Source organism: Chiloscyllium plagiosum, unplaced genomic scaffold, assembly GCF_037043375.1.
Source record: "Chiloscyllium plagiosum isolate Xiang-an unplaced genomic scaffold, Cpla_swu_hap1 HiC_scaffold_5, whole genome shotgun sequence".
NCBI classification, from domain to species: Eukaryota; Metazoa; Chordata; class Chondrichthyes; order Orectolobiformes; family Hemiscylliidae; genus Chiloscyllium; species Chiloscyllium plagiosum.
The window spans coordinates 69,332,469-69,354,358 of record NW_028270143.1 but is presented as its reverse complement, the minus strand read 5'-3'; the positions used below and the strand labels follow the sequence as shown (position 1 = coordinate 69,354,358).

At 40.7% G+C, this 21,890-nt stretch overlaps 1 protein-coding gene across 25 annotated transcripts in view; it reads left to right on the top strand.

The window, feature by feature from the left end:
- tbc1d5 (TBC1 domain family, member 5) overlaps positions 1-21,890 on the top strand; it is a 524,363-nt gene that overhangs the window by 445,992 nt on the left and 56,481 nt on the right. For all 25 annotated transcript variants that reach the window (XM_087987287.1, XM_087987275.1, XM_087987279.1 and 22 more), the window contains one exon: positions 3,382-3,548. In XM_087987287.1, the coding sequence (XP_087843413.1) occupies positions 3,382-3,548 (167 nt within the window). The remainder of the gene's footprint in view (positions 1-3,381; positions 3,549-21,890) is intronic.

Genomic DNA, 21,890 nt, shown 5'->3' with positions numbered 1-21,890 from the left:
TCATGCATTTCCTCTTGATCTTTCCCTACTGATCAAAAATCGATTTATCTCAACCTTAAATATACACAAGGATTCTGCCCCCACAGTTCTCCGTAACGTGGAGTTCCAAAGACCATCAACCCTCTAAGAGAAGAAATTCCTTCACATCTCAGTCTTGAATTGGTACCCCTTTATTCTGAGACTGTGCCTTGACTGTCCCATGAGGGGAAGCATCCTCTCATTATTTATCCTGTCAAGGCCCTTAAGAATCCTGTATGTTTCAATGAGATTATCTCTCATTCTTCTTAACTCCAATGAGTAGATTAGATTAGATTAGATTACTTACAGTGTGGAAACAGGCCCTTCGGCCCCACAAGTCCACACCGCCCCGCCGAAGCGCAACCCACCCATACCCCTACACATCTACCCCTTACCTAACACTACGGGCAATTTAGCATGGCCAATTCACCTGACCCTCAGACACGGGGAGAACGTGCAAACTCCACACAGTCAGTCGCCTGAGTCGGGAATTGAACCCGGGTCTCTGGCGCTGTGAGGCAGCAGTGCTAACCACTGTGCCACCGTGCCACCCACAAGATAACACATGCTTGGGCAAAAGGAAACGAAAGATAGGGGATAAAGCAGGATCAGAGGACTGAGCTAGAGTCCAAACCTGTTCAGCCAATGCTCATAAGACAATCTCTGCAGACTGGGGAATCATCGAGTGTTTCCTGAAAAGTGATAGAATCAAAGTTCTTGGATACCTTTAAGCCAGTGATAGATTCTTGTTAAGAAAGGTGCAGAAAAGGTAGTGAGGATAAGTGATAATGCAGATTTGATATTACAGTTGTAAATCTTTGATTTTATTGAGTGGCAGAGGGGCTGAATGACCTACTCCTTCTCCTTGGTCATATGTTTCACACTTGGGCTGAATCTTCCATTGTCCATTTAGACAATGTCCTTTCACTCAACTTCCTGGGCATAATTAAATGAACTTTCAACATTGAGATACCCTCTGAAGATTCCTGGCATCTAACCCTTCACAATCTTTGTTTCTTCAAAATAAGAATCCATCTTCAGCAGCATTCTGTTTATTGGTTAAGTTTCAACTTGGGCCCCCGTCCCTCTCAGCAGCCAGGGTTGATGCACTCGTCTTTGACTTGATTTCACGGGAGGTCCCACCCGCCACTTCAAACTACTCCATTTTATCTGGAATTAAAGGAGACTGTTTAAAACAAAACATTTTCTCAATTTTAACTTTTCTTACTGCCTGCAATAAGTGCTCTGCTTATACGTTCTGCAATGCAAGAAGTATTTTTTGAATATCTGGAACGTTTCATCGACAGTGGCCATTATTTGTTAATTGCCCATTCAGGAAATTCCATGTCACTGAATTAGAACATGAACAAAGTTTAAAGTTTTTTTTAGTTGCATTAGAAATTTTGGACTGAATGATCATACAGCATATCCATATTGATGTTCATTTTGAGCACTTCAAGAGACATTGTGTTCAAACAAAATTGTGTTTGAACAAATCAACATTTGAGCTGAAGAAAAATATATTTTTTGAAATGTTTTTGTCTTACACTCATCAAGATATTCGCAAGAAATACCAGTGTAAAAAGCAACAATCTTTTGTATTCTGAGAAAAATATTTATTGGTTAGAAAGTGTACTTTGGTAGAGGTGTTCTATAGGCCATGCACTGGATAGATGATGACTGACAATTAACAGCTAAGACTGTTTAAATTTAAACTAGAAAGGTTGCCTCTGACTAGTCAACATATTGCTTTGAGGAGCGAACCAGCAAATGGCTATAACCTGCTTTGAGTTCAAATGGGTACAATGTGTGCACATGTCCATGCTGTCAGCTGAGAATGGGTCTCAATGTTATTCACAACAGGCACAATACTAAAAATACCTAACCAGTCTATGCTTACAAAACTCAAAACATGGTACCTGCCATTAAATGTAATTGGACAACACTTGCTAAATAATCCCAATGATAAGCAATTTAAGATTGTCAGTCAAGTTCTCAGTGTGGTTCAGTTGCACATACTAGTAGCTACATGTACTAATATACAAACTACTGAATGAATATTTAACTTTTCAAGTGCTGTGACTGTATGTTTTAAAAAAGGAATAGCATTTCTTGTCCTCATCACCCAACTAATAAAAATGATTAAAAATGATATTTTTATTACTTTACATTGCAGTTACACCTGCAAAAAAGTTAATTTTTTTATATCTATAAAAACATCAATCATAAGCAGACCCTGTAGGTTAAGGCATTGAAGGTAAATGGGCTGTGATTGATTTTTGTCATGATTTTGTGCAGAGAAAATTTGAGATCCTTACAGATGAACTCCATTTTTCCTCTGATGTCAGCAGCTTTCAGTTTAGATTTAAAGTGCTGCCCTATGGTGTTTGGCTGATCAGGTTCAGCCAGGGCAAATGCTTGTCAAGCCGCTTGGGAGAAATACTGTCACCCATTTATGGTCTGTCTGACTCTGGAAAACAATTTATTTTACATTATACTTGTGATTACATGAATTCCACTCTCAAACTGGTCAGAACATGGTCATAGCAAGCTGGGGAGTTCTCATTCCAGGACCATTATTTACAGTGTTCAGATAAAATATTTGGTCAAACACTCTCCTCAGCTGGGATCCATTGCCCAAAGTGATACAGTTTAACAGCTCAGTCTGCAACTATCTGAAGAAACATTGTCTGAGGAATTCAAGAGTTGGACCCCTCGCTGTTGTTTCAACTAATTGTAGGGTAATCTAACATAATGTAACTGTTTGGCCACTTTTTAGAAATGTTGTTTAGGTAACTTAAAAAGAGTCCGGTAGAATGCACATGATGCTATGTCAGCAATTATGAATCAGACATTTTCACATACTAAAGGATATAGACAATAAATGTAAGGAATCTAGATTGTAGAAATGGAATCTTATCTATTTTGCACATTGAAGCATAATGAAAATCTGTCAAATGCCACTTCTACATTTTAATTATGAAAAAAAACTGTTGAAGTCAGTAGCTAGTAGTTAAAAGAATTTTGTCTCAGTCTGAGATATGCTGTCAGGAATAACAATACTTTCCACAGAAGAAACCCTTAATGTTCCATAATTTGAACTGTAATGAAATTGAATATACATTTCATTTGGAAATTATGAAATGGTGAGTCCATACCTTGGAATATTCACTGTTATGAATCATTCAGATATATTTATAAAATATGTTTATTACATGTTTTCCATCATTTGTGTAAACAATCAGGGAAATGAAATGAATAAATATCACAGTATTGTACTGGTGCAGAACTGGACAAAAAGACCTTTGAAGCACACATCATGAATCTCTGGTAATTTTTGTTCTTTTAAACTATTTGTTGTAGGTCATGGTGCCACTCATGTTAGTTCCTCGCCGAGTACTGAAAGTTTGCCTACTGCAAAAGATAACACAGCTTCACCTCCCTTTTCCACTGCAAAAAAGGATTCATTCTTTAATACAATCTCTCGTTCACGGTCGCACAGCAAATCGATGGGTGGACGAAAAGACGTGGTGAGTTCTTTCAGTAATGACTCATGTCAAAAGGTGGAATTTTCACATTTTAAGTGAATGCCAAAGAAACGGTAAGACTATTGAACCATAAGCTTTTGAAGTTCATCTTCATGTTATTTAAATGTATATTTTAGGGAATTTTCTAGGCCTTTGCTGGATTATATCATCATCATAGAATGACATGCCATTTGTCTTTTAATAATGTTGGCCTACACTCATCAATATTCTTGATTGAGCACTTGAAAAAAAGCTCTAATATAAAGAGATGAAAAAGTAAGCCCTTCAATCTAATTCCTTTGAATATGGCCTGTATCAATCATACTTTCATGTGAATTGCAACCGTCCTCCTCAGCAGTAATTGATCCATTTGTAAAATTAAACAGATGAAATCCTTAGTTTCTTTTGACGTCATTTGGGATTGGTCTCATAAATCAAGGTTTTAGTTTCTATTTTGTCACTAAGAAAATTTCCTCCATATGTTTATTGTTAAATTTGCACTTCCAAAACTAAAAGTAATGAGAGGCACTGACTACTCTTAGAATTGTAGCTGGGAATTGAAGATTGAAGCATTCCAAAATAAAATCTAACTTGTCTACCCTGCTGGTTGAAGTCGCATGTGGCCCAAAGTAAGATGGTTGTGGCTGGTGGAGGTCAGTCGTCTGACCTCCAGAACATCGCTGCAGTGATTCCTCAGGATAGTATTCCAGCCCCAACCTCTTCAGCTGCTTCATCAGTGACCTTCCTTCTGTCATTAAGATCGGAAATGGGGATGTCTGCTGATGGTTGTATAATGTTCAGCACAATTTGTAACTCCCCAGATACTGAAGCAGTCTATGTACAAATGCAGAAAGACTTAGACAATATTTAGGCTTGGACTGATAGGTGACAAATGACATTCACGCCATACAAATACAGCCTGTTCTGATATCAGGCAATAGTTCGGTTCCTGTGTGATCCCACATTATAAGAAAATCATGTAATAGCACCATTTAAACCAGTGAGACTGGAATTGCATTATAGCCCCAGTATAGGTAAGGAAAGTTCATGTTCAACAAATAATGGCCTAACTTCTTCAATCGTATTATAGCCAATTCACATTCCAGAAACATGCATTATAATAGAACCGACTATACCTGGTAATGTCCAATGTAAAGGAATCTAATTATCTCCCCTTGATATTCAGTGGTATTGCTGTCACTGCATTCCCCCACTTTCAGCATCCTGATGGTAAGCAGTGACCAGAAACTGAACTGGACTGGCCATAGAAATACAATGACAACAAAAGCAAGTCAGAGGCTAGGAATCCGATGGTGAGTAAATCGCCTCCTGATTCCCCAAAGGCTGTCCACTATCTAAAAGCATGCATAATTGCAGCTTCAACAGCACTCTAGATGCATCATCAGAAGTAGTAACAGTGTGCACCATCTACAAGATCCACTGCACAAAATTCATTAAGGCTACTTGGACAGCACATTTTAAACCCACAATGACTTGCAGATAGAAGGGCAATAGCAGCAGATAATAGGAACAATATTCTTCCATGTTCCCCTTCAAACCACTCACCATCCTGAATTGGAATTATATGTCTGTTCCTACAGTGTTACTGGATTAAAATCCCATAATTCCCTCCCGAACAGCATGTTGGGTCTGTCGACATTCAACAAATAGCAGCATTTCAAGAACGCAGATCTCTACAACCTTCACCAGAACAGTTAGTGACAGGTCATAAATGCTTACACTACCACCAATGCCCCACATCACATGAATGAGTTTTAAAAAAGGAAATGATTGTAAGTTTTAGAATTGAAGAAATGAAGAGAAAATTGAACAAACTAAATAGTGTGCGTTGCTAACAGAGTATGTGAGCAAATAATAGAGATGTATTTGAGGGAGGCTAGCTATATATATGAGAAAAGAAGGAATAGAAGAAATTAGGTTGACTAAAATTAAGTAGGAGCGATGGAACAGGGTCTGAGTAGAGAATATCCATAGGCATTTCTTGGGTCAAGTAGCCTGTTTCTGTGCTTTTTTACTGATGAGAATAATAGTTGAATTTTAACTTTTGCTGTTCAATCATTTTTTCTCTGATCAAGTGAATCTTTATCCTCCACTCAATTGTAAAATTCATACACTTGCCTCCTTTACAGCCATCTGTGGAATTTTTCAACTACTGTTCTTTTTTATCCTTTAATTAGCAAATAACTTTTTAATTTATAGATAGAGAGAATCTATGACAAATTGTGAGAGTGTTAAGAATCAGACGGCACAGGTTTGAGGGGATTGAACAGGAGGCACAGTGAGGAAAATGTTTTTTCAGCAACTGGTATGAATATGGAATGCATTGCCTGACATTTTGTTGGAGGAAAATTCAAGCATGACTTTTAAAGGGGAATTAGAAACCTACCTACCTCAGCCTTGAATAAATGTAAGATATAGCCTGCAGTAAAGAATTCCACAATCCTCCTCATCTCAGTTTTAAATGGGTGACTCCCTGCTCTGAGATTATGCCTTCTGGATTTAAACCTATCCAAAAGGAGAAACAGCCATTCCACATCTATCCTTTCAAACCCCATAAAAATCTTATTTGTTTCAATAAGATCTCCCCTCATTCTTGTAAACACCCCTGAGTACAGGCCCAAACTACTCAACCTCTTTTCATGATTTGATCAGGCACAGATAACATGGCCCAAATGGCCACCACTGTGTTGTCATCATTGTCAGCAATTATTCCCGAACCAATACGGGAAATTCTGTGTCACAAGTCATGTGTTCTTTGGTTCCTTGTGTGGTTGATGAGCCTGATCCTAGAGCTGCATCGCTTACCACACATTTGGCAGGTTTTTCCAGGAGGTGGAATTGATCTTTTGCCTTGAGATTGTGAGCGTTCCTTTCTCCTGTTCCTTTTCCTCTTGCCACTGGGTATTAGATTAGATTAGATTACTTACAGTGTGGAAACAGGCCTTTCGGCCCAACAAGTCCACACTGACCCACTGAAGCGCAACCCACCCAGACCCATTCCCCTACTTTTACCCCTTCACTAACACTACGGGCAATTTAGCATGGCCAATTCACCTAACCTGCACATTTTTGGATTGTGGGAGGAAACCGGAGCACCCGGAGGAAATCCACGCAGACACGGGAAGAATGTGCAAACTCCACACAGTCGCCTGAGGCGAAAATTGAACCCGGGTCTCTGGTGCTGTGAGGCAGCAGTGCTAACAACTGTGCCACTGTGCCGCCCATCAATCTCTGAAATGGTATCTGAATCCACAACCTTCTGGCTCAGAGGGGAGAGTCCTAATTACGAAATACCAGCTAATACTGAGAAAAGCAAATGGTCTAATTAAAGGACATATTTCTGGGGTTGGGGGCTTATCACGCAGTGAGGAAGGAATTCTCAAAGAATTGTGTCCCTTCATACAGGCGTTACCTCCAGTTCGATTTCTTCTGGGAAAGAGACTGCTATGCATATCTCTGTTTTGCATTTCTTGAGGTAAGCCTTCAGGGAGTCTTTGAAATGCTTCCTTGGCCCTCCTGTCACTTGACTATCTTCCTTGAGTCGGAACTCAAGTATCCTAAGCATTTGGTCAGTCCAGCCAATTGGTTTAGAATGATCATGGCCTCAATGCTGGTAATGTTAGTTGCTTCAAGAAGGCAGATTTTAGTCCTCCCGGCTGATGCTGAGAATCTGTCTGAAATGGCATTGATGGTACTTCTTGAGGCCCTTGAGATGGGGCTCAATGTGTAGTCCAGGGTTTAGATAGACGCCTATTTTAACGTGAGCATGCTGTTTCACAGAAAGTTAATCCATTCAGTGGAAAGGGAACCTTTATGAAGGGGGTCTCCCTACTGCTGCCACCTGCATTCACTGTCACAGCTGTTGATATCACACAAATATCTTTCGATAGTTATAATAATTATATGATTCAGTACAAAAGTAAACTTTTTACTTTGTAAAATAAAAACTGAACATTTAAAATTTGATCTATATTTGTGACTAAAAAATAGCAACTTCTTTCATAGATTTGTTAGCCTTTTTCACATGTTGATGTTTTTGCTAAACAGGAAGTAAAAGCAGATCTTTTTACATAAGGCTTGATTGATTATTATACCCTAACATGAATATTTGCTTCTTGCATGATCTAATAAACCTAAGCCTCGTTATGTATTCCTTACTTCACCATTAAGAAAACTATCTGACCTAATTGTCAAGTAATTTTGTTTAACATAATGGGATTGTTAATTATTCTGTATAAAAGCAAAAATTCTAAAAAGGACCCAACAATTCAAGCAGCATCGGTGGTGTGAGGATTTCTGCCATCATTCTCCATTTCTGTCACCTCCAGCAGAATACCATGATCATACACATCTTCTCTTGTGTCCCTTATCTGCATTCCTCAGAAGCTGTTCCGTCTGTGACACCCTGGAGTACTCCTCCATCACAAACACCTCTTCACCAATTTCCCTCTTGTATCCCATTGCACCTTCCCATGATCTCACAAAAGCTGGAACACTCACCCTTCTACCTCCTTCCTATTCATTGTCCAGGGCCCCAAACTCACCTTCCAAGTGAAGCAGCCAATTAATTGTACTTTTTTTTCAATCTCTTTTACTACATTCAGTGTTCACAATATAGTCGTCTCAATGTTGGTGAGATAAAGTGCAGATTAGGTGGCCTCTTTGCAAATCACTTCCCTTCCCCTCTGTCTATAAGCATAAGATTGAACCCAATCTTCCAGTTACTTATTATTTCAGGACACCCTCTTGTGGTCATCATGAAGTTTCTTTGCTAGGCCTGCTGTAGTGTTCCAGCAAAGCCCAACACAAGCTGGAGGAACAAAACCTAATTTTATACTAGGCACTTTACACCTTCCAGGAGTAAACATTCAAATATTTAAGTCCTCAAACACTGTCCTCCATTTTGATCACAGCCTTTCTTCTGTACTCCAGCCCCTCTGTTAGCAAAGTGTCATGTTTGGCAGTTCTGATTTCTTCAACGGTGACCTATTTTCTGTTGTTAATACATACAAAGAGCACCTGTCTCTATCTTTTTCTCTCCCAGCTGTACTATCATAGAATTCCTACAGGTGTGGAAGTAGGCTATTTGACCCATCAAGTCCACACCAACCCTCTGAAGAGCATGCCGCATTGACCCAACCCCCACACTCAACACCATTCCCCCGCCTTTTGCCTTTTTACCCTGTATTTCCCATGGATAATTCAACTTTCCTGCACATCTTTGGACTGTGGGAGGAAACAGGAGCACCCAGAGGAAACCCACACAGACACAGGGAGAATATACAAACTTCATACAGATAGCCCAGGGTCGAATTGAACCCAAGTTCCTGGCACTGCTGAGGCAGCTATGCTAACCACTGAGCCGTCATGCCACCCATTAGCATTGTCTTTTGCTTTGGACACCCTATAAACTATGTCATAGACCAGTTATTGACTTATAGCTGAAAAAGTATATCACAACATGGTCTTTATTATTCATAAAATACTAAAAGACATGCAGTGACTCTAGAAAATATTTAGCTAACTCTTATTTTCCCCTTGAACACAGCTCTTTGTTTGCACTATTTGTTCATTATAATATTAGGTTTCACTTTCAGCATGATTAAGGGTTACTATGAAAGCTTGGAACAGGCTATTTACTTGATCAGGTATGCTAATTGAGCTGTGGGTAGCTGACTGCTATGATGGATGTATTCAGTTGATTAATATTTTAGACCTGGAACCAGATTTTGTTTTCCTCATTCAGCTGTTATCTTTTGCGCAATGTAGAAGTCTATGATTATAGTTGAAATTCTTTATTTATTGGATGAGACTACTTGTTGATTGTAATTATCTCTTTGACTTGTCAGGAAGATAGGGCACAGAGTAGATGTAAAGTCAAGAGCAAGGTCTTGTCATATACCGAAGGAATGTTAAGACAGTCCAATAGGTGGAGAAGATATGGACAGGATAAGATATACAGATGGTCTAGAAAACTGAATTGTCTATTTTAGTGCAAGTAGCTTGACTGTTGAGGTGGATGAACTGTGAGCATTGATTAGCACATAGGAAAACGATCTTGTTACAGTTACTGAGACATGGTTAAAGGAAGGACAGCTTAGCAGTCCAGGGTATAGAAGATTCAGGGATAAGGGAAGGAAGTAAGAGAGGTGGAGGCATTGCATGATTGATAAAGGAAACCATCACTTCAGTAATGAGGGAGGATGCATCAGAAAGTCTTCAAATGAGGTCATGTGGGTAGACCTTAGATTACTTTGCTGGGATTATACTGAGGCCTCCCAACAGTCAGAGGAAGATAAAGGAGTCGATATGTAGGCAACTCAGAGAAATGTGTGAGAAACAGCATTATAGTTGTAGGGGTTTTCAACTTCATGAACGTTAACTGTGATTGCCTTAGTGTGAATGGGATGGAATCTTTAAGTGAATCCAGGAGAGATTTTACTGCCAGTACGAGCGATGGGGCAATGCTAGACCTAATCCTGGGGAAAGAAGCCAGTCGAGTGCTTGAAGTTTCAGTGGGTAAATCTTTTGCATAGTGACCATAACTCTGTCAATCAAAGTGTTTATGGAAAGGGATAAGGATAGTGCAGAAATTACATTTCTGAATTGGAGGAAGGCAGATTTGAAAGTTATTAGACAGAATCTGGCAAACAGACTGGGAGCAGCTATTTGCAGGAAGACTACATTTAGAGTCTTTTAAAAGTAGTACAGTGAGAATTCAGGGCAAGCATGTTCCTCTAATAGTAAAGAGCAAGTGCAGCAAGTCCAGGAAACGCTGCATGTCAAGGAATATCAAGAGTTTGATCAAGAAGCAAGCATATGTCAGGTACAGCACATGTCAGGTGCCGTGTGGGCGGCACGGTGGCACAGTGGTTAGCACTGCTGCCTCACAGCGCCAGAGACCCGGGTTCAATTCCCGACTCAGGCGACTGACTGTGTGGAGTTTGCACGTTCTCCCCGTGTCTGCGTGGGTTTCCTCCGGGTGCTCTGGTTTCCTCCCACAGTCACAAAGATGTGCAGGGCCAGGTGAATTGGCCATGCTAAATTGCCCTTAGTGTTAGGTAATAAAGGGTAAATGTAGGGGTATGGGTGGGTTGCGCTTTGGCGGGTCGGTGTGGACTTGTTGGGCCGAAGGGCCTGTTTCCACACTGTAAGTAATCTAATCTAATCTAATCTAAAAACAGGGGAGGCCATTCAAATATTTAGAAAGCGTAAGAGGTTGCTTAAAAAGGAAATTAGGAGAGTAAAGATGGGCGTGAAATGTCTTTGGCAGATAGAATCAAGGAAAACCCCAAGGCTTTTTATAAGTATGTTAAGTGTAAGATTATCAGGGAAAGAGTGGGACTTAATCAAGACGAAAGGAGCAACCTGTGTGTAGAGCCAATGGACATGGATGAGGTCTTAAATGAATTATTTTCGCTTGTATTCATAGAGGATTGTAGCCAGGGATATCAGGATGGTGAGGTTCTAGAACATTCTAAAATTAATAAGGAGGGGTATTAAATGTTTTAGGGGGTGTACAGGTGCATAAATTCCCAGGGGTTGATGAGATATATCCCAGACTGCCATGGAAGGCAAGGGAGGAGATTGTTAGGATTCTGGCAAAGATATTTAACATTTCGCTGGCGAAAAGGTGAAGTGCCAGATGACTAGAGGATAGCTAATGTGGTTCCTTTGTTCATGCAGGGCAGCAGGGATAAGCCACATAATTACAGACAATTAGTCTGATGTCATTGGTTGGGAAATTATTGGAACAAATTCTGAAGACAGGATTAATCAACACTTGAAAAACTAGGGATTGGTCAGCATGCATTTATTAAAGGGAGGTCTTGTCTGACAAGTTTAATTGATATTTTTTGAAAAGGTGACTGAATAGATAACTGTAGTGGAGTGGATGTAGTTTACATGCACTTCAGTAAGGCTTTTGTTCAGGTCTCATAGGAAAGGCTGGTCCAAGAGGTAAGAGCCCATATAAGATTGAAGGCAAGTTGGCAAACTGGATCCAAAATGGCTTACAAATAGACGGCAAAGGGTGATGGTGGAGGGTTGTTTTTGTAATTGGAGGCTCGGGGCCAGCAGTGTAGCAAAAAGAGTGGTGCTGGGAACCTAGCAGTTTATTATTCACAATAACGACTTAGATGTGCATGTCAGAGGTTCAATTAGTAGGTTGGTAGATGGTTTGGAGAGGTGTTGATGATTAGGAGGATGGTCTCAGGCTATAATCTGATATCGATCAGCTGGTGAATTGGGCAGAGCAATGGCAGATGGATTTTAATCCTGATAAGTGCAAGGTCTAATTTCGGGAGGACTAATAAGGGAAGGATAAGCACAATGAATGGTAGCTACCGATGGTGTACTGAGAAACTAAAGGATGTTAGTGTACAAGTCCATAGATCTCTGAAGGTGCAATGCATGCCTTTATTAGTCAGAGAGTGGAATGTAGGATCAAGGAAGTCTTGTTGCAGCTTTACAAAAGATTGGTTAGGCCACAGATGGAATATTGTGTGTATTTCTTGGCCACCACATTATCAGAAGGATGTGGTTGCCCTGAGATCTGCAAAACTGACAGCATAGACAGAGTACATTGTGAGAATGTCTTCCTCATGGCAGGTGTGTCTAAGACCAGAGAGCATAAGTTTACGGTGAGGAGCAGTTGGCTGAGAGGAAATCTGAGAAAAAAGACTTGACCGAGACAGTCGTGGATATATGGAACATGCTGCCTGAGAAGGTGATGGAGGCAATTACTTTCGCAACATTTAAAAAGCATCTGGATGAGTACTGAAAGTCCCAGGCATAGTAGGACCTAGTGTAGTTTGGCGTTTGTTGATTGACATAGACATTTTTGCAAGGTTTGTGAAAACATAGACATGTTGGGCTAAAGGGTCTGTTCTCTGTTCTGTGTCGCTGTGACTCTTTGGTATTCTGCACCAATTCCACAGTGCTTCTGGGGACTTGCAACTTTTGGGGCTTGTTCTAATAAATCTGTATACTTTTGAAATTTGATTATGTCTTTTCCTCAGCAGTTTTATTATAATCCTACTGTAATTGATTTTCCGCTCCAAGCTCATTGGGCTAGCTGAAGGTTTGAAGTGATTAATTAATAAACCTCTCGGCAAATCATTTGTTTCCATTAGTCAACAAAGTAATGTGATGTGCATTACTTTTGGTAAATAGTGTTTACATACCAGAATGTTTTAGACATTATACAACTATGTTAATATTATATTCTAAATGAATGCACAATAAAATTTGTCTCCTAATCCATTTTATGTAATTTTAATATTGTCTTATGAACATCAGGCAAGAAAAGTTGAAATGAAATATGCATCATTTTCTTTTTGCCAGTATGTTCCTGTTCCAATTGAAGGGTATCAAGCTGTCTATGTTTCTGGTATCTTTTCAAAAACACAACTTTTGAGATCCATGACAAGATGGTCTTTGGATCTCATCAAAGTAAAGGAGTTCATTGTTTGTATCCATATTCATTGTCCATCTTTAAATTTATTTTTATGTATCTATTGTACAGAAGGTGATGAGCAATCCCACAATTGCAGTGGAAAACCACCTAACATCATTATAATCCTGAAGTAAGACAGGAGTTTTTGAATGCCACCATAGAGTCATAGAGATGTACAGCATGAAAACAGACCCTTTGGTCCAACCCGTCCATGCCAACCAGATATCCCAATCTAATCTAGTCCCACCTGCCAGTGCCCGGTCCATATCCCTCCAAACCCTTCCTTTTCATATACCCATGCAAATGCCTCTTAAAAGTTCCAATTGTACCAGCCTCCACCAAATCCTCTGGCAGCTCATTTCATGCTCGCACCACCCTCTGCGTGAAAAAGTTGCCCCTTAGGTCTCTTTTATATCTTTCCCCTCTCACCCTAAACCTATACCCTCTAGTTCTGGACTCCCCGACCCCAGGGAAAAGACTTTGTCTATTTATCCTATCCATGCCCCTCATAATTTTGTAAATCTCTATAAGGTCACCCCTCAGCCTCCGACGCTCCAGGAAAAACAGCCCCAGCCTATTCAGCCTCTCCCTATAGCTCAAATCCTCCAACCCTGGCAACATCCTTGTAAATCTTTTCTGAACCCTTTCAAGTTTCACAACATCTTTCTGATGTGAAGGAGACCAGAATTGCCCGGAATATTCCAACAGTGGCCTAACCAATGTCCTGTACAGCCGCAAGATGACCTCCCAACTCCTGTACTCAATACTCTGACCAATAAAGGAAAGCATACCAAATGCCGCCTTCACTATCCTATTTACCTGACTCCACTTTCAAGGAGCTATGAACCTGCACTCCAAGGTCTCTTTGTTCAGCAACACTCCCTAGGACCTTACCGTTAAGTGTATAAATCCTGCTAAGATTTGCTTTCCCAAAATGCAGCACCTCACATTTATCTGAATTAAATTCCATCTGCCACTTGTCAGCCCATTGGCCCATCTGGTCCAGATCCTGTTGTAATCTGAGGTAACCCTCTTCGCTGTCCACTACACCTCCAATTTTGCTGTCATCCGCAAACTTACTAACTGTACCTCTTATGCTCGCATCCAAATCATTTATGTAAATGACAAGAGGTAGAGGGCCCAGCACCAATCCTTGTGGCACTCCACTGGTCACAGGCCTCCAGTCTGAAAAACAACCCTCCACCACCACTCTCTGTCTTCTACCTTTGAGCCAGTTCTGTATCCAAATGGCTAGTTCTCCCTGTATTCCATGAGATCTAACCTTGCTAATAAGTCTCCCATGGGGAACCTTGTCGAACGCCTTACTGAAGTCCATATAGATCACGTCCATTGCTCTGCCCTCATCAATCTTCTTTGTTACTTCTTCAAAAAACTCAATCAAGTTTGTGAGACATGATTTCCCACTCACAATGCCATGTTGACTATCCCGGATCAGTCCTTGCCTTTCCAAATACATGTACATCCTGTCCCTCAGGATTCCCTCCAACAACTTGCCCACCACCGAGATCAGGCTCACCGGTCTATAGATCCCTGGCTTGTCTTTACCGCCCTTCTTAAACAGTGGCACCACGTTTGCCAACCTCCAGTCTTCCGGCACCTCACCTGTGACTATCGATGATACAAATATCTCAGCAAGAGGCCCAACAATCACTTCTCTAGCTTCCCACAGAGTTCTCGGGTACACCTGATCAGGTCCTGGGGATTTATCCACCTTTAACCGTTTCAAGACATCCAGCACTTCCTCCTCTGTAAATCTGGACATTTTGCAAGATGTCACCATCTATTTCCCTACAGTCTATATCTTCCATATCCTTTTCCACAGTAAATACTGATGCAAAATATTCATTTAGTATCTCCCCCATTTTCTGTGGCTCCACACAAAGGCCACCTTGCTGATCTGTGAGGAGCCCTGTTCTCTCCCTAGTTATCCTTTTGTCCTTAATATATTTGTAAAAATCCTTTGGATTCTCCTTAATTCTATTTGCCAAAGCTATCGCATGTCCCCATTTTGCCCTCCTGATTTCCCTCTTAAGTATACTCCTACTTTCTTTATACTCTTTGAAGGATTCACTCGATCTATCCTGTCTGTACCTGACATATGCTTCCTTCTTTTTCTTAACCAAGCCCTCAATTTCTTTAGTCATCCAGCAATCCCTATACATACCAGCCTTCCCTTTCACCCTGACAGGAATATACTTTCTCTGGATTCTTGTTATCTGATTTCTGAAGGCTTCCCATTTTCCAGTCATCCCTTTACCTGCGAACATCTGCCTCCAATCAGCTTTTGAAAGTTCTTGCCTAAGACTGTCAAAATTGGCCTTTCTCCAATTTAGAACTTCAACTTTTAGATTTGGTCTATCCTTTTCCATCACTATTTTAAAACAAATAGAATTATGGTCGCTGGCCCCAAAGTGCTCCCCCACTGACACCTCAGTCACCTACCCTGCCTTATTTCCCAAGAGTAGGTCAAGTTTTGCACCTTCTCTAGTTGGTACATCCACATACTGAATCAGAAAATTGTCTTGTACACACTTAAGAAATTCCTCTCCATCTAAACCTTTAACACTATGGCAGTCCCAGTCAATGTTTGGAAAGTTAAAATCCCCTAACATAACTACTATTATTCTTACAGATAACTGAGACCTCCTTAACAAGTTTGTTTCTCAATTTCCCTCTGACTATTGGGGGGTCTATACTACAATCCCAATAAGGTGATCATCCCTTTATTTCTCAGTTCCACCCAAATAACTTCCCTGGATGTATTTCCGGGAATATCCTCTCTTAGCACGGCTATAATGCTATCCCTTATCAAAAATGCCACTCCCCCTTCTCTTTTGCCTTCCTTTCTAGCCTTCCTGTAGCATTTGTATCCTGGAACATTCAGCTGCCAGTCCACCCCATCCCTGAGCCATGTTTCCGTAATTGTTATGATGTCCCAGTCCCATGTTCCTAACCATGCCCTGAGTTCATCTGCCTTCCCTGTTAGGCCCCTTGCATTGAAATAAATGCAGTTTAATTTACTAGTCCTACCTTGTCCCTGACTGTTTGACTCACTTCTATTCTCAGCTGCATCTGTCTCAGATCGATCTCTTTCCTCACTATCTCCCTGGGTCCCATTCCCCCCCCCCCCCACCTTACTAGTTTAAATCTTCCCAAGCAGTTATAGCAAATTTCCCTGCCAGTATATTAGTCCCCTTCTAATTTAGGTGCAATCCGTCCTTGTATAGGTCACTTCTACCCCAAAAGAAATTCCAATGATCCAAAAATGTAAATCCTTCTCCCATACACCAGCTCCTGAGCCATGTATTCATCTGCTCTATCCTCCTATTCCTGCCCTCACTAGCTTGTAGCACTGGGAGTAATCCAGATATTACTACCCTTGAGGACCTCCTTTTTAAATTTCTACCTAACTCTCTGTAATCTCCCTTCAGAGTCTCAACCTTTTCCCTTCCAATGCCATTGGTTCCAATGTGGACAATGACCTCCTGCTGGCCTCTCTCCCCCGTGAGAACATTCTGCACCCTCTCTGAGACATCCTTGATCCTGGCACCAGGGAAACAACACACCATTCTGCTTTTCTCTGCTGGCCACAGAAACATCTGTCTGTACCTCGGACTACAGAATCCCCTAACACAACTGATTTCTTGGAAGCCGACGTACCCCTCGTTGCATTAGAGCCAGTCTCAATACCAGAAACTTGGCTGTTTGTGCTACGTTCCCCTGAGAATCTGTCACCCCCTACACACCCAAACAGCATACCTGTTTGAAATGGGTATATCCACAAAAGACTCCTGTTGTAGCTGCCTACCTCTCTTACCCTTCCTGGAGTTAACCCATCTATGTGGCTGTATCTGAGACTTTCCCTCCCCCTTCGAAAATTGCCATCCATCACATACTGTTGCCGTTGCAAATTCCTCATCAGTTCTATCTGTCTCTCCAACCGATCCACTCAATCTGATAAGATTTGCATCCAACAGCATTTATGGCAGATATAATCTGCAGTAACCCTTAAACTCTCTTTAAACTCCCACATCTGACAAGAAATACATATCACTGCAAAGGCCATTTTTGCTCCTTCACAATCTACAGACCCAGAAAATAACACCGTCTTATTCCTCTACAAACACTGCCCCAGGTTAAATTAATAGCTATGGCTTATATTTTAAGTTTAAGCAAGAGACTTATCTCCAAAAACATATAATCAAGAAAGAATCCACTGTACCCACTACTGCAGCCTTTCTCTTGGACAGACTTAAAACAATAATTAACTTATCTGATTCTGTGCTGTGAACTTCGCCCAAAAGTTCCTCCAAGATTAGTTGTGAATTTCACTGTTTGTTAATTTTCCCAGATGCACTCCGATGTCCAGCGATACACGGATTCAAACAGCAAACGCGGTAACTGTGCAGGTTTTCTTTCTTTCTTTTTTTCTTTCTCTCTCGCTCTCTCTCTCTCTCTCCTGCACTGTCCTCACCATGTGCTTCCTTTGTCTGCTCTTCTCCCTTTTAAACTGCTGTTACTTTGACCTTTTTTTTCCAAAGTTCCAAAACAATGCAACACTATATAAAACAGTAATTGCTGCTCCTGGAATTCAAGGAAATCACCTCCAACACTTAAAATACCTCAAAAAAAAGGAGCAGCTCTTATAGCCAGAATTTTTTCCTGTCCTCCATCTTGGATTACCACCAGACAAAATCCTTGCAGATTAGCATGTATACAGTAACTGAGCAAATTATGCTTCATCACCCACTGTCTGAAACAGGTTTATAGGCAGAACTTAACTGTAAACCACTGGGCTCTTTCTTGGCCTTCAGTGGTAAACTTCATTTGAATTGCTGCCTCTCTTTGATCTCCTGTGTTTCTCTTCAGGGATGCCTATCAAATTCCAGTATTCCGTATACAGCTGCCATACAGAAAAGATTGCTCAGTAAATCTTTGTTCCATTTTGCAACTCTTCACTGACTACACTCACCCACACAATCTTCAAATTGATTTTTTCTGAACAACACCATATCAAGAAAAAATGAGCACTAACAAACTGGTCACTCGATGTAATAAAGCATTGACTTTTTCGTTTCTGCACAAACAGTACTTGTGATTAGCTGTACTAGCATATCAAAAGTGCTGACAGATGAAATGGTCTAGCAGAAGGAGTTACAAACTTATCTGTACCAAGACAAATGTTGTCAATTCCTGGCCCATTCTTCCAATTAGACGAGATAGAGTGTGGTGCTGGAAAAAGCACAGCAGGTCAGGCAGCATCTGAGGAGCAGGAGAGTTGATGTGTCAGGCAGGACCCTTCATCAGGACAATCATTCATTCTTCCAACTCCCATCCCAACACCTGCAGTATGATTCACCACCACCACTCCCCACCCCATGCTGTCTCCTATTTCTGCTGGCTTACTCCTTTCCATTAAGCATGTGTACTAACAAGGCCCCCAAAAGCTGTAGAACAGCCTGACCAAACAAATTGGTGACTTTTTTTGCTGACAGTCCTGCAAAGCATCTAACACACCATGCCACTGAGGGTGCTTATCAATCACCCACCCGCCAACCCCATCTCTCTTCCCTGCTCAAGAAGAATGTTTCCAACAGCCTAACCCATCCTCACTGAATATGTTTAAGAGAGACTATGATTTACCCACAGCAGGCTGATCATCCCCTCCCTAATGAGTGACATTGCTTCGAATTTCTTTTTAATTCCTTCAAAGAATGTGGGAATTGCTGACTAGGCAGGCTTTACTACCCATCCAGAGTTCCCTCGATGGTAGTGCTGGACTGCTTGAACTGCTGCATGCTATTTGTTGTAGGTAGGCTTGCTGCTAGGGAGGGTGATCCATGGTAATCTGCTGTTGATCCTCCTGAATTGAGGTCAACAAATCCTCACACCTCCTCCCCTCCCAAACCACCCCAAATTCAAAAGAGAAGAATTACATTTATGGTCAGGTGTGTGGGATTGTTAGAAAAGGGAAGGAAGCGCAACCCAGGCCGTGAAGGGGTCAGGGAGGGAGGAGGAGAGGAAGAACAGAAATTAGTAGAAACTGAAAAGAAACCACTGAGGGCCACATTTTCCAGTAACTGCCATCCAAAATACAACCTGCAGCCACTGATGTCCATAAATATGCAGGTGCTCTCACTCAAAAATAAGACTCAGAGGGATGTCAAGCAGAGAAAGAAACAAAAAGAACTAGGACCTTGAATGGTGTTGTGGAACAGAGAGACTTAGGGGCTCAGGTACATAATTTGTTTGAAGTTTGTATTACATAGAGATAGGGTGATTTTTAAGGCGTTTAGTACGCTTGCCTTCATTGCTCAGATCTTTGAGTATAGGAATTGGGACATTATGTTGAGGTACAGGACGTTGGTGAGGCCTCTTCTGGAGCACTGTGTCCAGTTCTAGTCACCCTGTTATAGAAAGGATATTATTAATTTGGAGGGGGTTCAGAAAAGATTTACCAGGATGATGCCAAGAGTGGAACGTTTGAATAATGTGAAGAGGCTCAATAGGCTGGGATTTCTTTCGCTGGAGGGTACTAGGTTGAGGGGTGACCTTATAGAGGCTTATAAAATCATGAGGGGTATAGTTAAGCTGAATGGCTGGTATCTTTTCTCTAGGGTGGGACATTTCGAGACTATGGGTCAAAATTTTAAGATGAAAGGAAAAAATTTAAAAAGACATATGGGGAATTTTGTTCACACTGAGTGATTTGTGTGTGAAATGAACTTGCAGAGGAAGTGGTGGATATATGTACAGTTAGAATGTTTAAAAGACATTTAGATAAGTATATGAATAAGGAATGTCTGGAGGGATGTGGGCCAAGTACCAGCAGGTGGGATTAGTTTAATTTGGGATTATGATCGGCATGGACCATTTGGACCGAAGGGTCTATTTCCATACTGTATGACTCGATACCGAAGAGAGTGGGACAGCAGAGAACACAGAGAATAACAGTAACACAGAGGGAAAAGAGTAACAAACAAAAAGCAAAATGCTAAGTATGATCATTACAGTACACAATATATTCGGGGATGTTTCAAACTGAAAATCACGTGGAATCAGAATATTAAAATAATGTTACTTATCCTTTGTTAATATTGCTGCTTGTTTTGACAAGTGCACCAAAAGTTGTGCAAAGTGAGATGATCAGCAATCTTCCAAACTAAGGGTATTGTGAATAAGAAAATAACATTTATGAAATATTTTGAATTACATTAAAAACAAACACATTTATCAAAATTTCTACGTTTATCCAATTTTAATATATGTAATTTAATTAATTTATCTCGTCTATGCGCTGCAGAATAGATTTGTGTATATGTCACAGGAATCCTGAGTTTGTGCAGCAGAGGGCAGCTTTTTAAAGCAGGACTTATAACATTGAAAAGTACAGCACAGAACAGGCCCTTTGGCTCACGATGTTTTGCCAGAATGTTACAAATGAACTAATACCTCATTCATTTGGCCTACCCTAAGAAGCAAGCAATGAAACAAAATTAAAAATCATTGTAAATTTACCACATATGACTTTTGAAAAACTGAACCAATTTAAAAGAAGTTTGATAACCTTTCAGTGGCAAGTCATTTTAGAGTAGTCACAATAGATGTTTTTTATAAAACTTGGGGAAATAACAAATGTAATCACAATCTTAAACTGATTCATTTGCAAATCTCATTTAACAACTAGCTTGAATTTTGGATTAGAATATTAAAGCCCTCTGAATAGCTCACTTATAACTATTTTACTTGGCCAGAGCTGAACACAATCTTGTCCTATTCTTGTGGTCACAGTTTTAAACAGGTGTTTCCATTCACCTTCTGTTTACTGGTGAGGGTCCTTTCAAGATCAATAGCAGGATTTTCTTTGCCTTGAGAAAAGTGGGAAGTGAGGACTGCAGATGCTGGAGAGTCAGTGTTGAAAAGTGTAGCGCTGGCAAAGCACAGCAGGTCAGGCAGCATCTGAGGAGCAGGAGAGTCAATATTTCGGGCACAAGCCGTTCATCAGGAAAGTGGAAAGTGGCAAATAAAATTGGGAAAGTATAGTGAGAATGAAAAATTAAAACTCCCAACCTCAACAAAAAAAAATTTAGATTTTCACTTCAAGTTTCAATACTGAGTTCTGAATCTTGCTAATGAGCAGTAACTACCTTATTTCCAATGCTTTTACATCTCATTAATAGATATTCTCACTTCATTTCTATGGAGCTCATGACTCCACCCACTCCACTCCCCTGAACCCTTCCCCATGAAACTAGACAGTACCAGTTTCCAAAATGAATGTCAGAGCAGTTACTTGACATCACTGCCCACCTGTTTCTCTGGTCCTTCTCCAGTTGCACCGGCATCATAATTTCCCTGGGCGCTGCATAGATGCCACCTCTTTACCCTTCACCTTTACAAGTACACATCATCAAACCACCAATATGACAATATTGTCCTTACTGATTTTTGGACCAACTTGCACATCAATTCTTCAGGACTTCACTAGATTTCCCCATACCTATGCCTTTCATGCTTCTACCATTTGCTTAATGGTAAACATGATTCAGCCGATCCCATTGTAAAATACCTGCATTTTACAGATCCTCCTTACCATTTGAGAGGCAGCAGCAGTCAGTGAGATAGGACAGTGAGATGGCATGCTGCTGAGATTAGGTGGCTTTTAAGACTTGAGCTGGTGAAGCCAGCAGCGGAACTGTAGTGGGAAAGATGGAAAGTTGGACTTTTTTGTTTAAATTTCATTTTAAGTTAATGAGAATGGTGATGGTATAAATTTTGCACTATATATTGAATGCATGTGACAATAAATTATTCAATTCAATTCAGTTTGAATGCAGTGCAGCCTC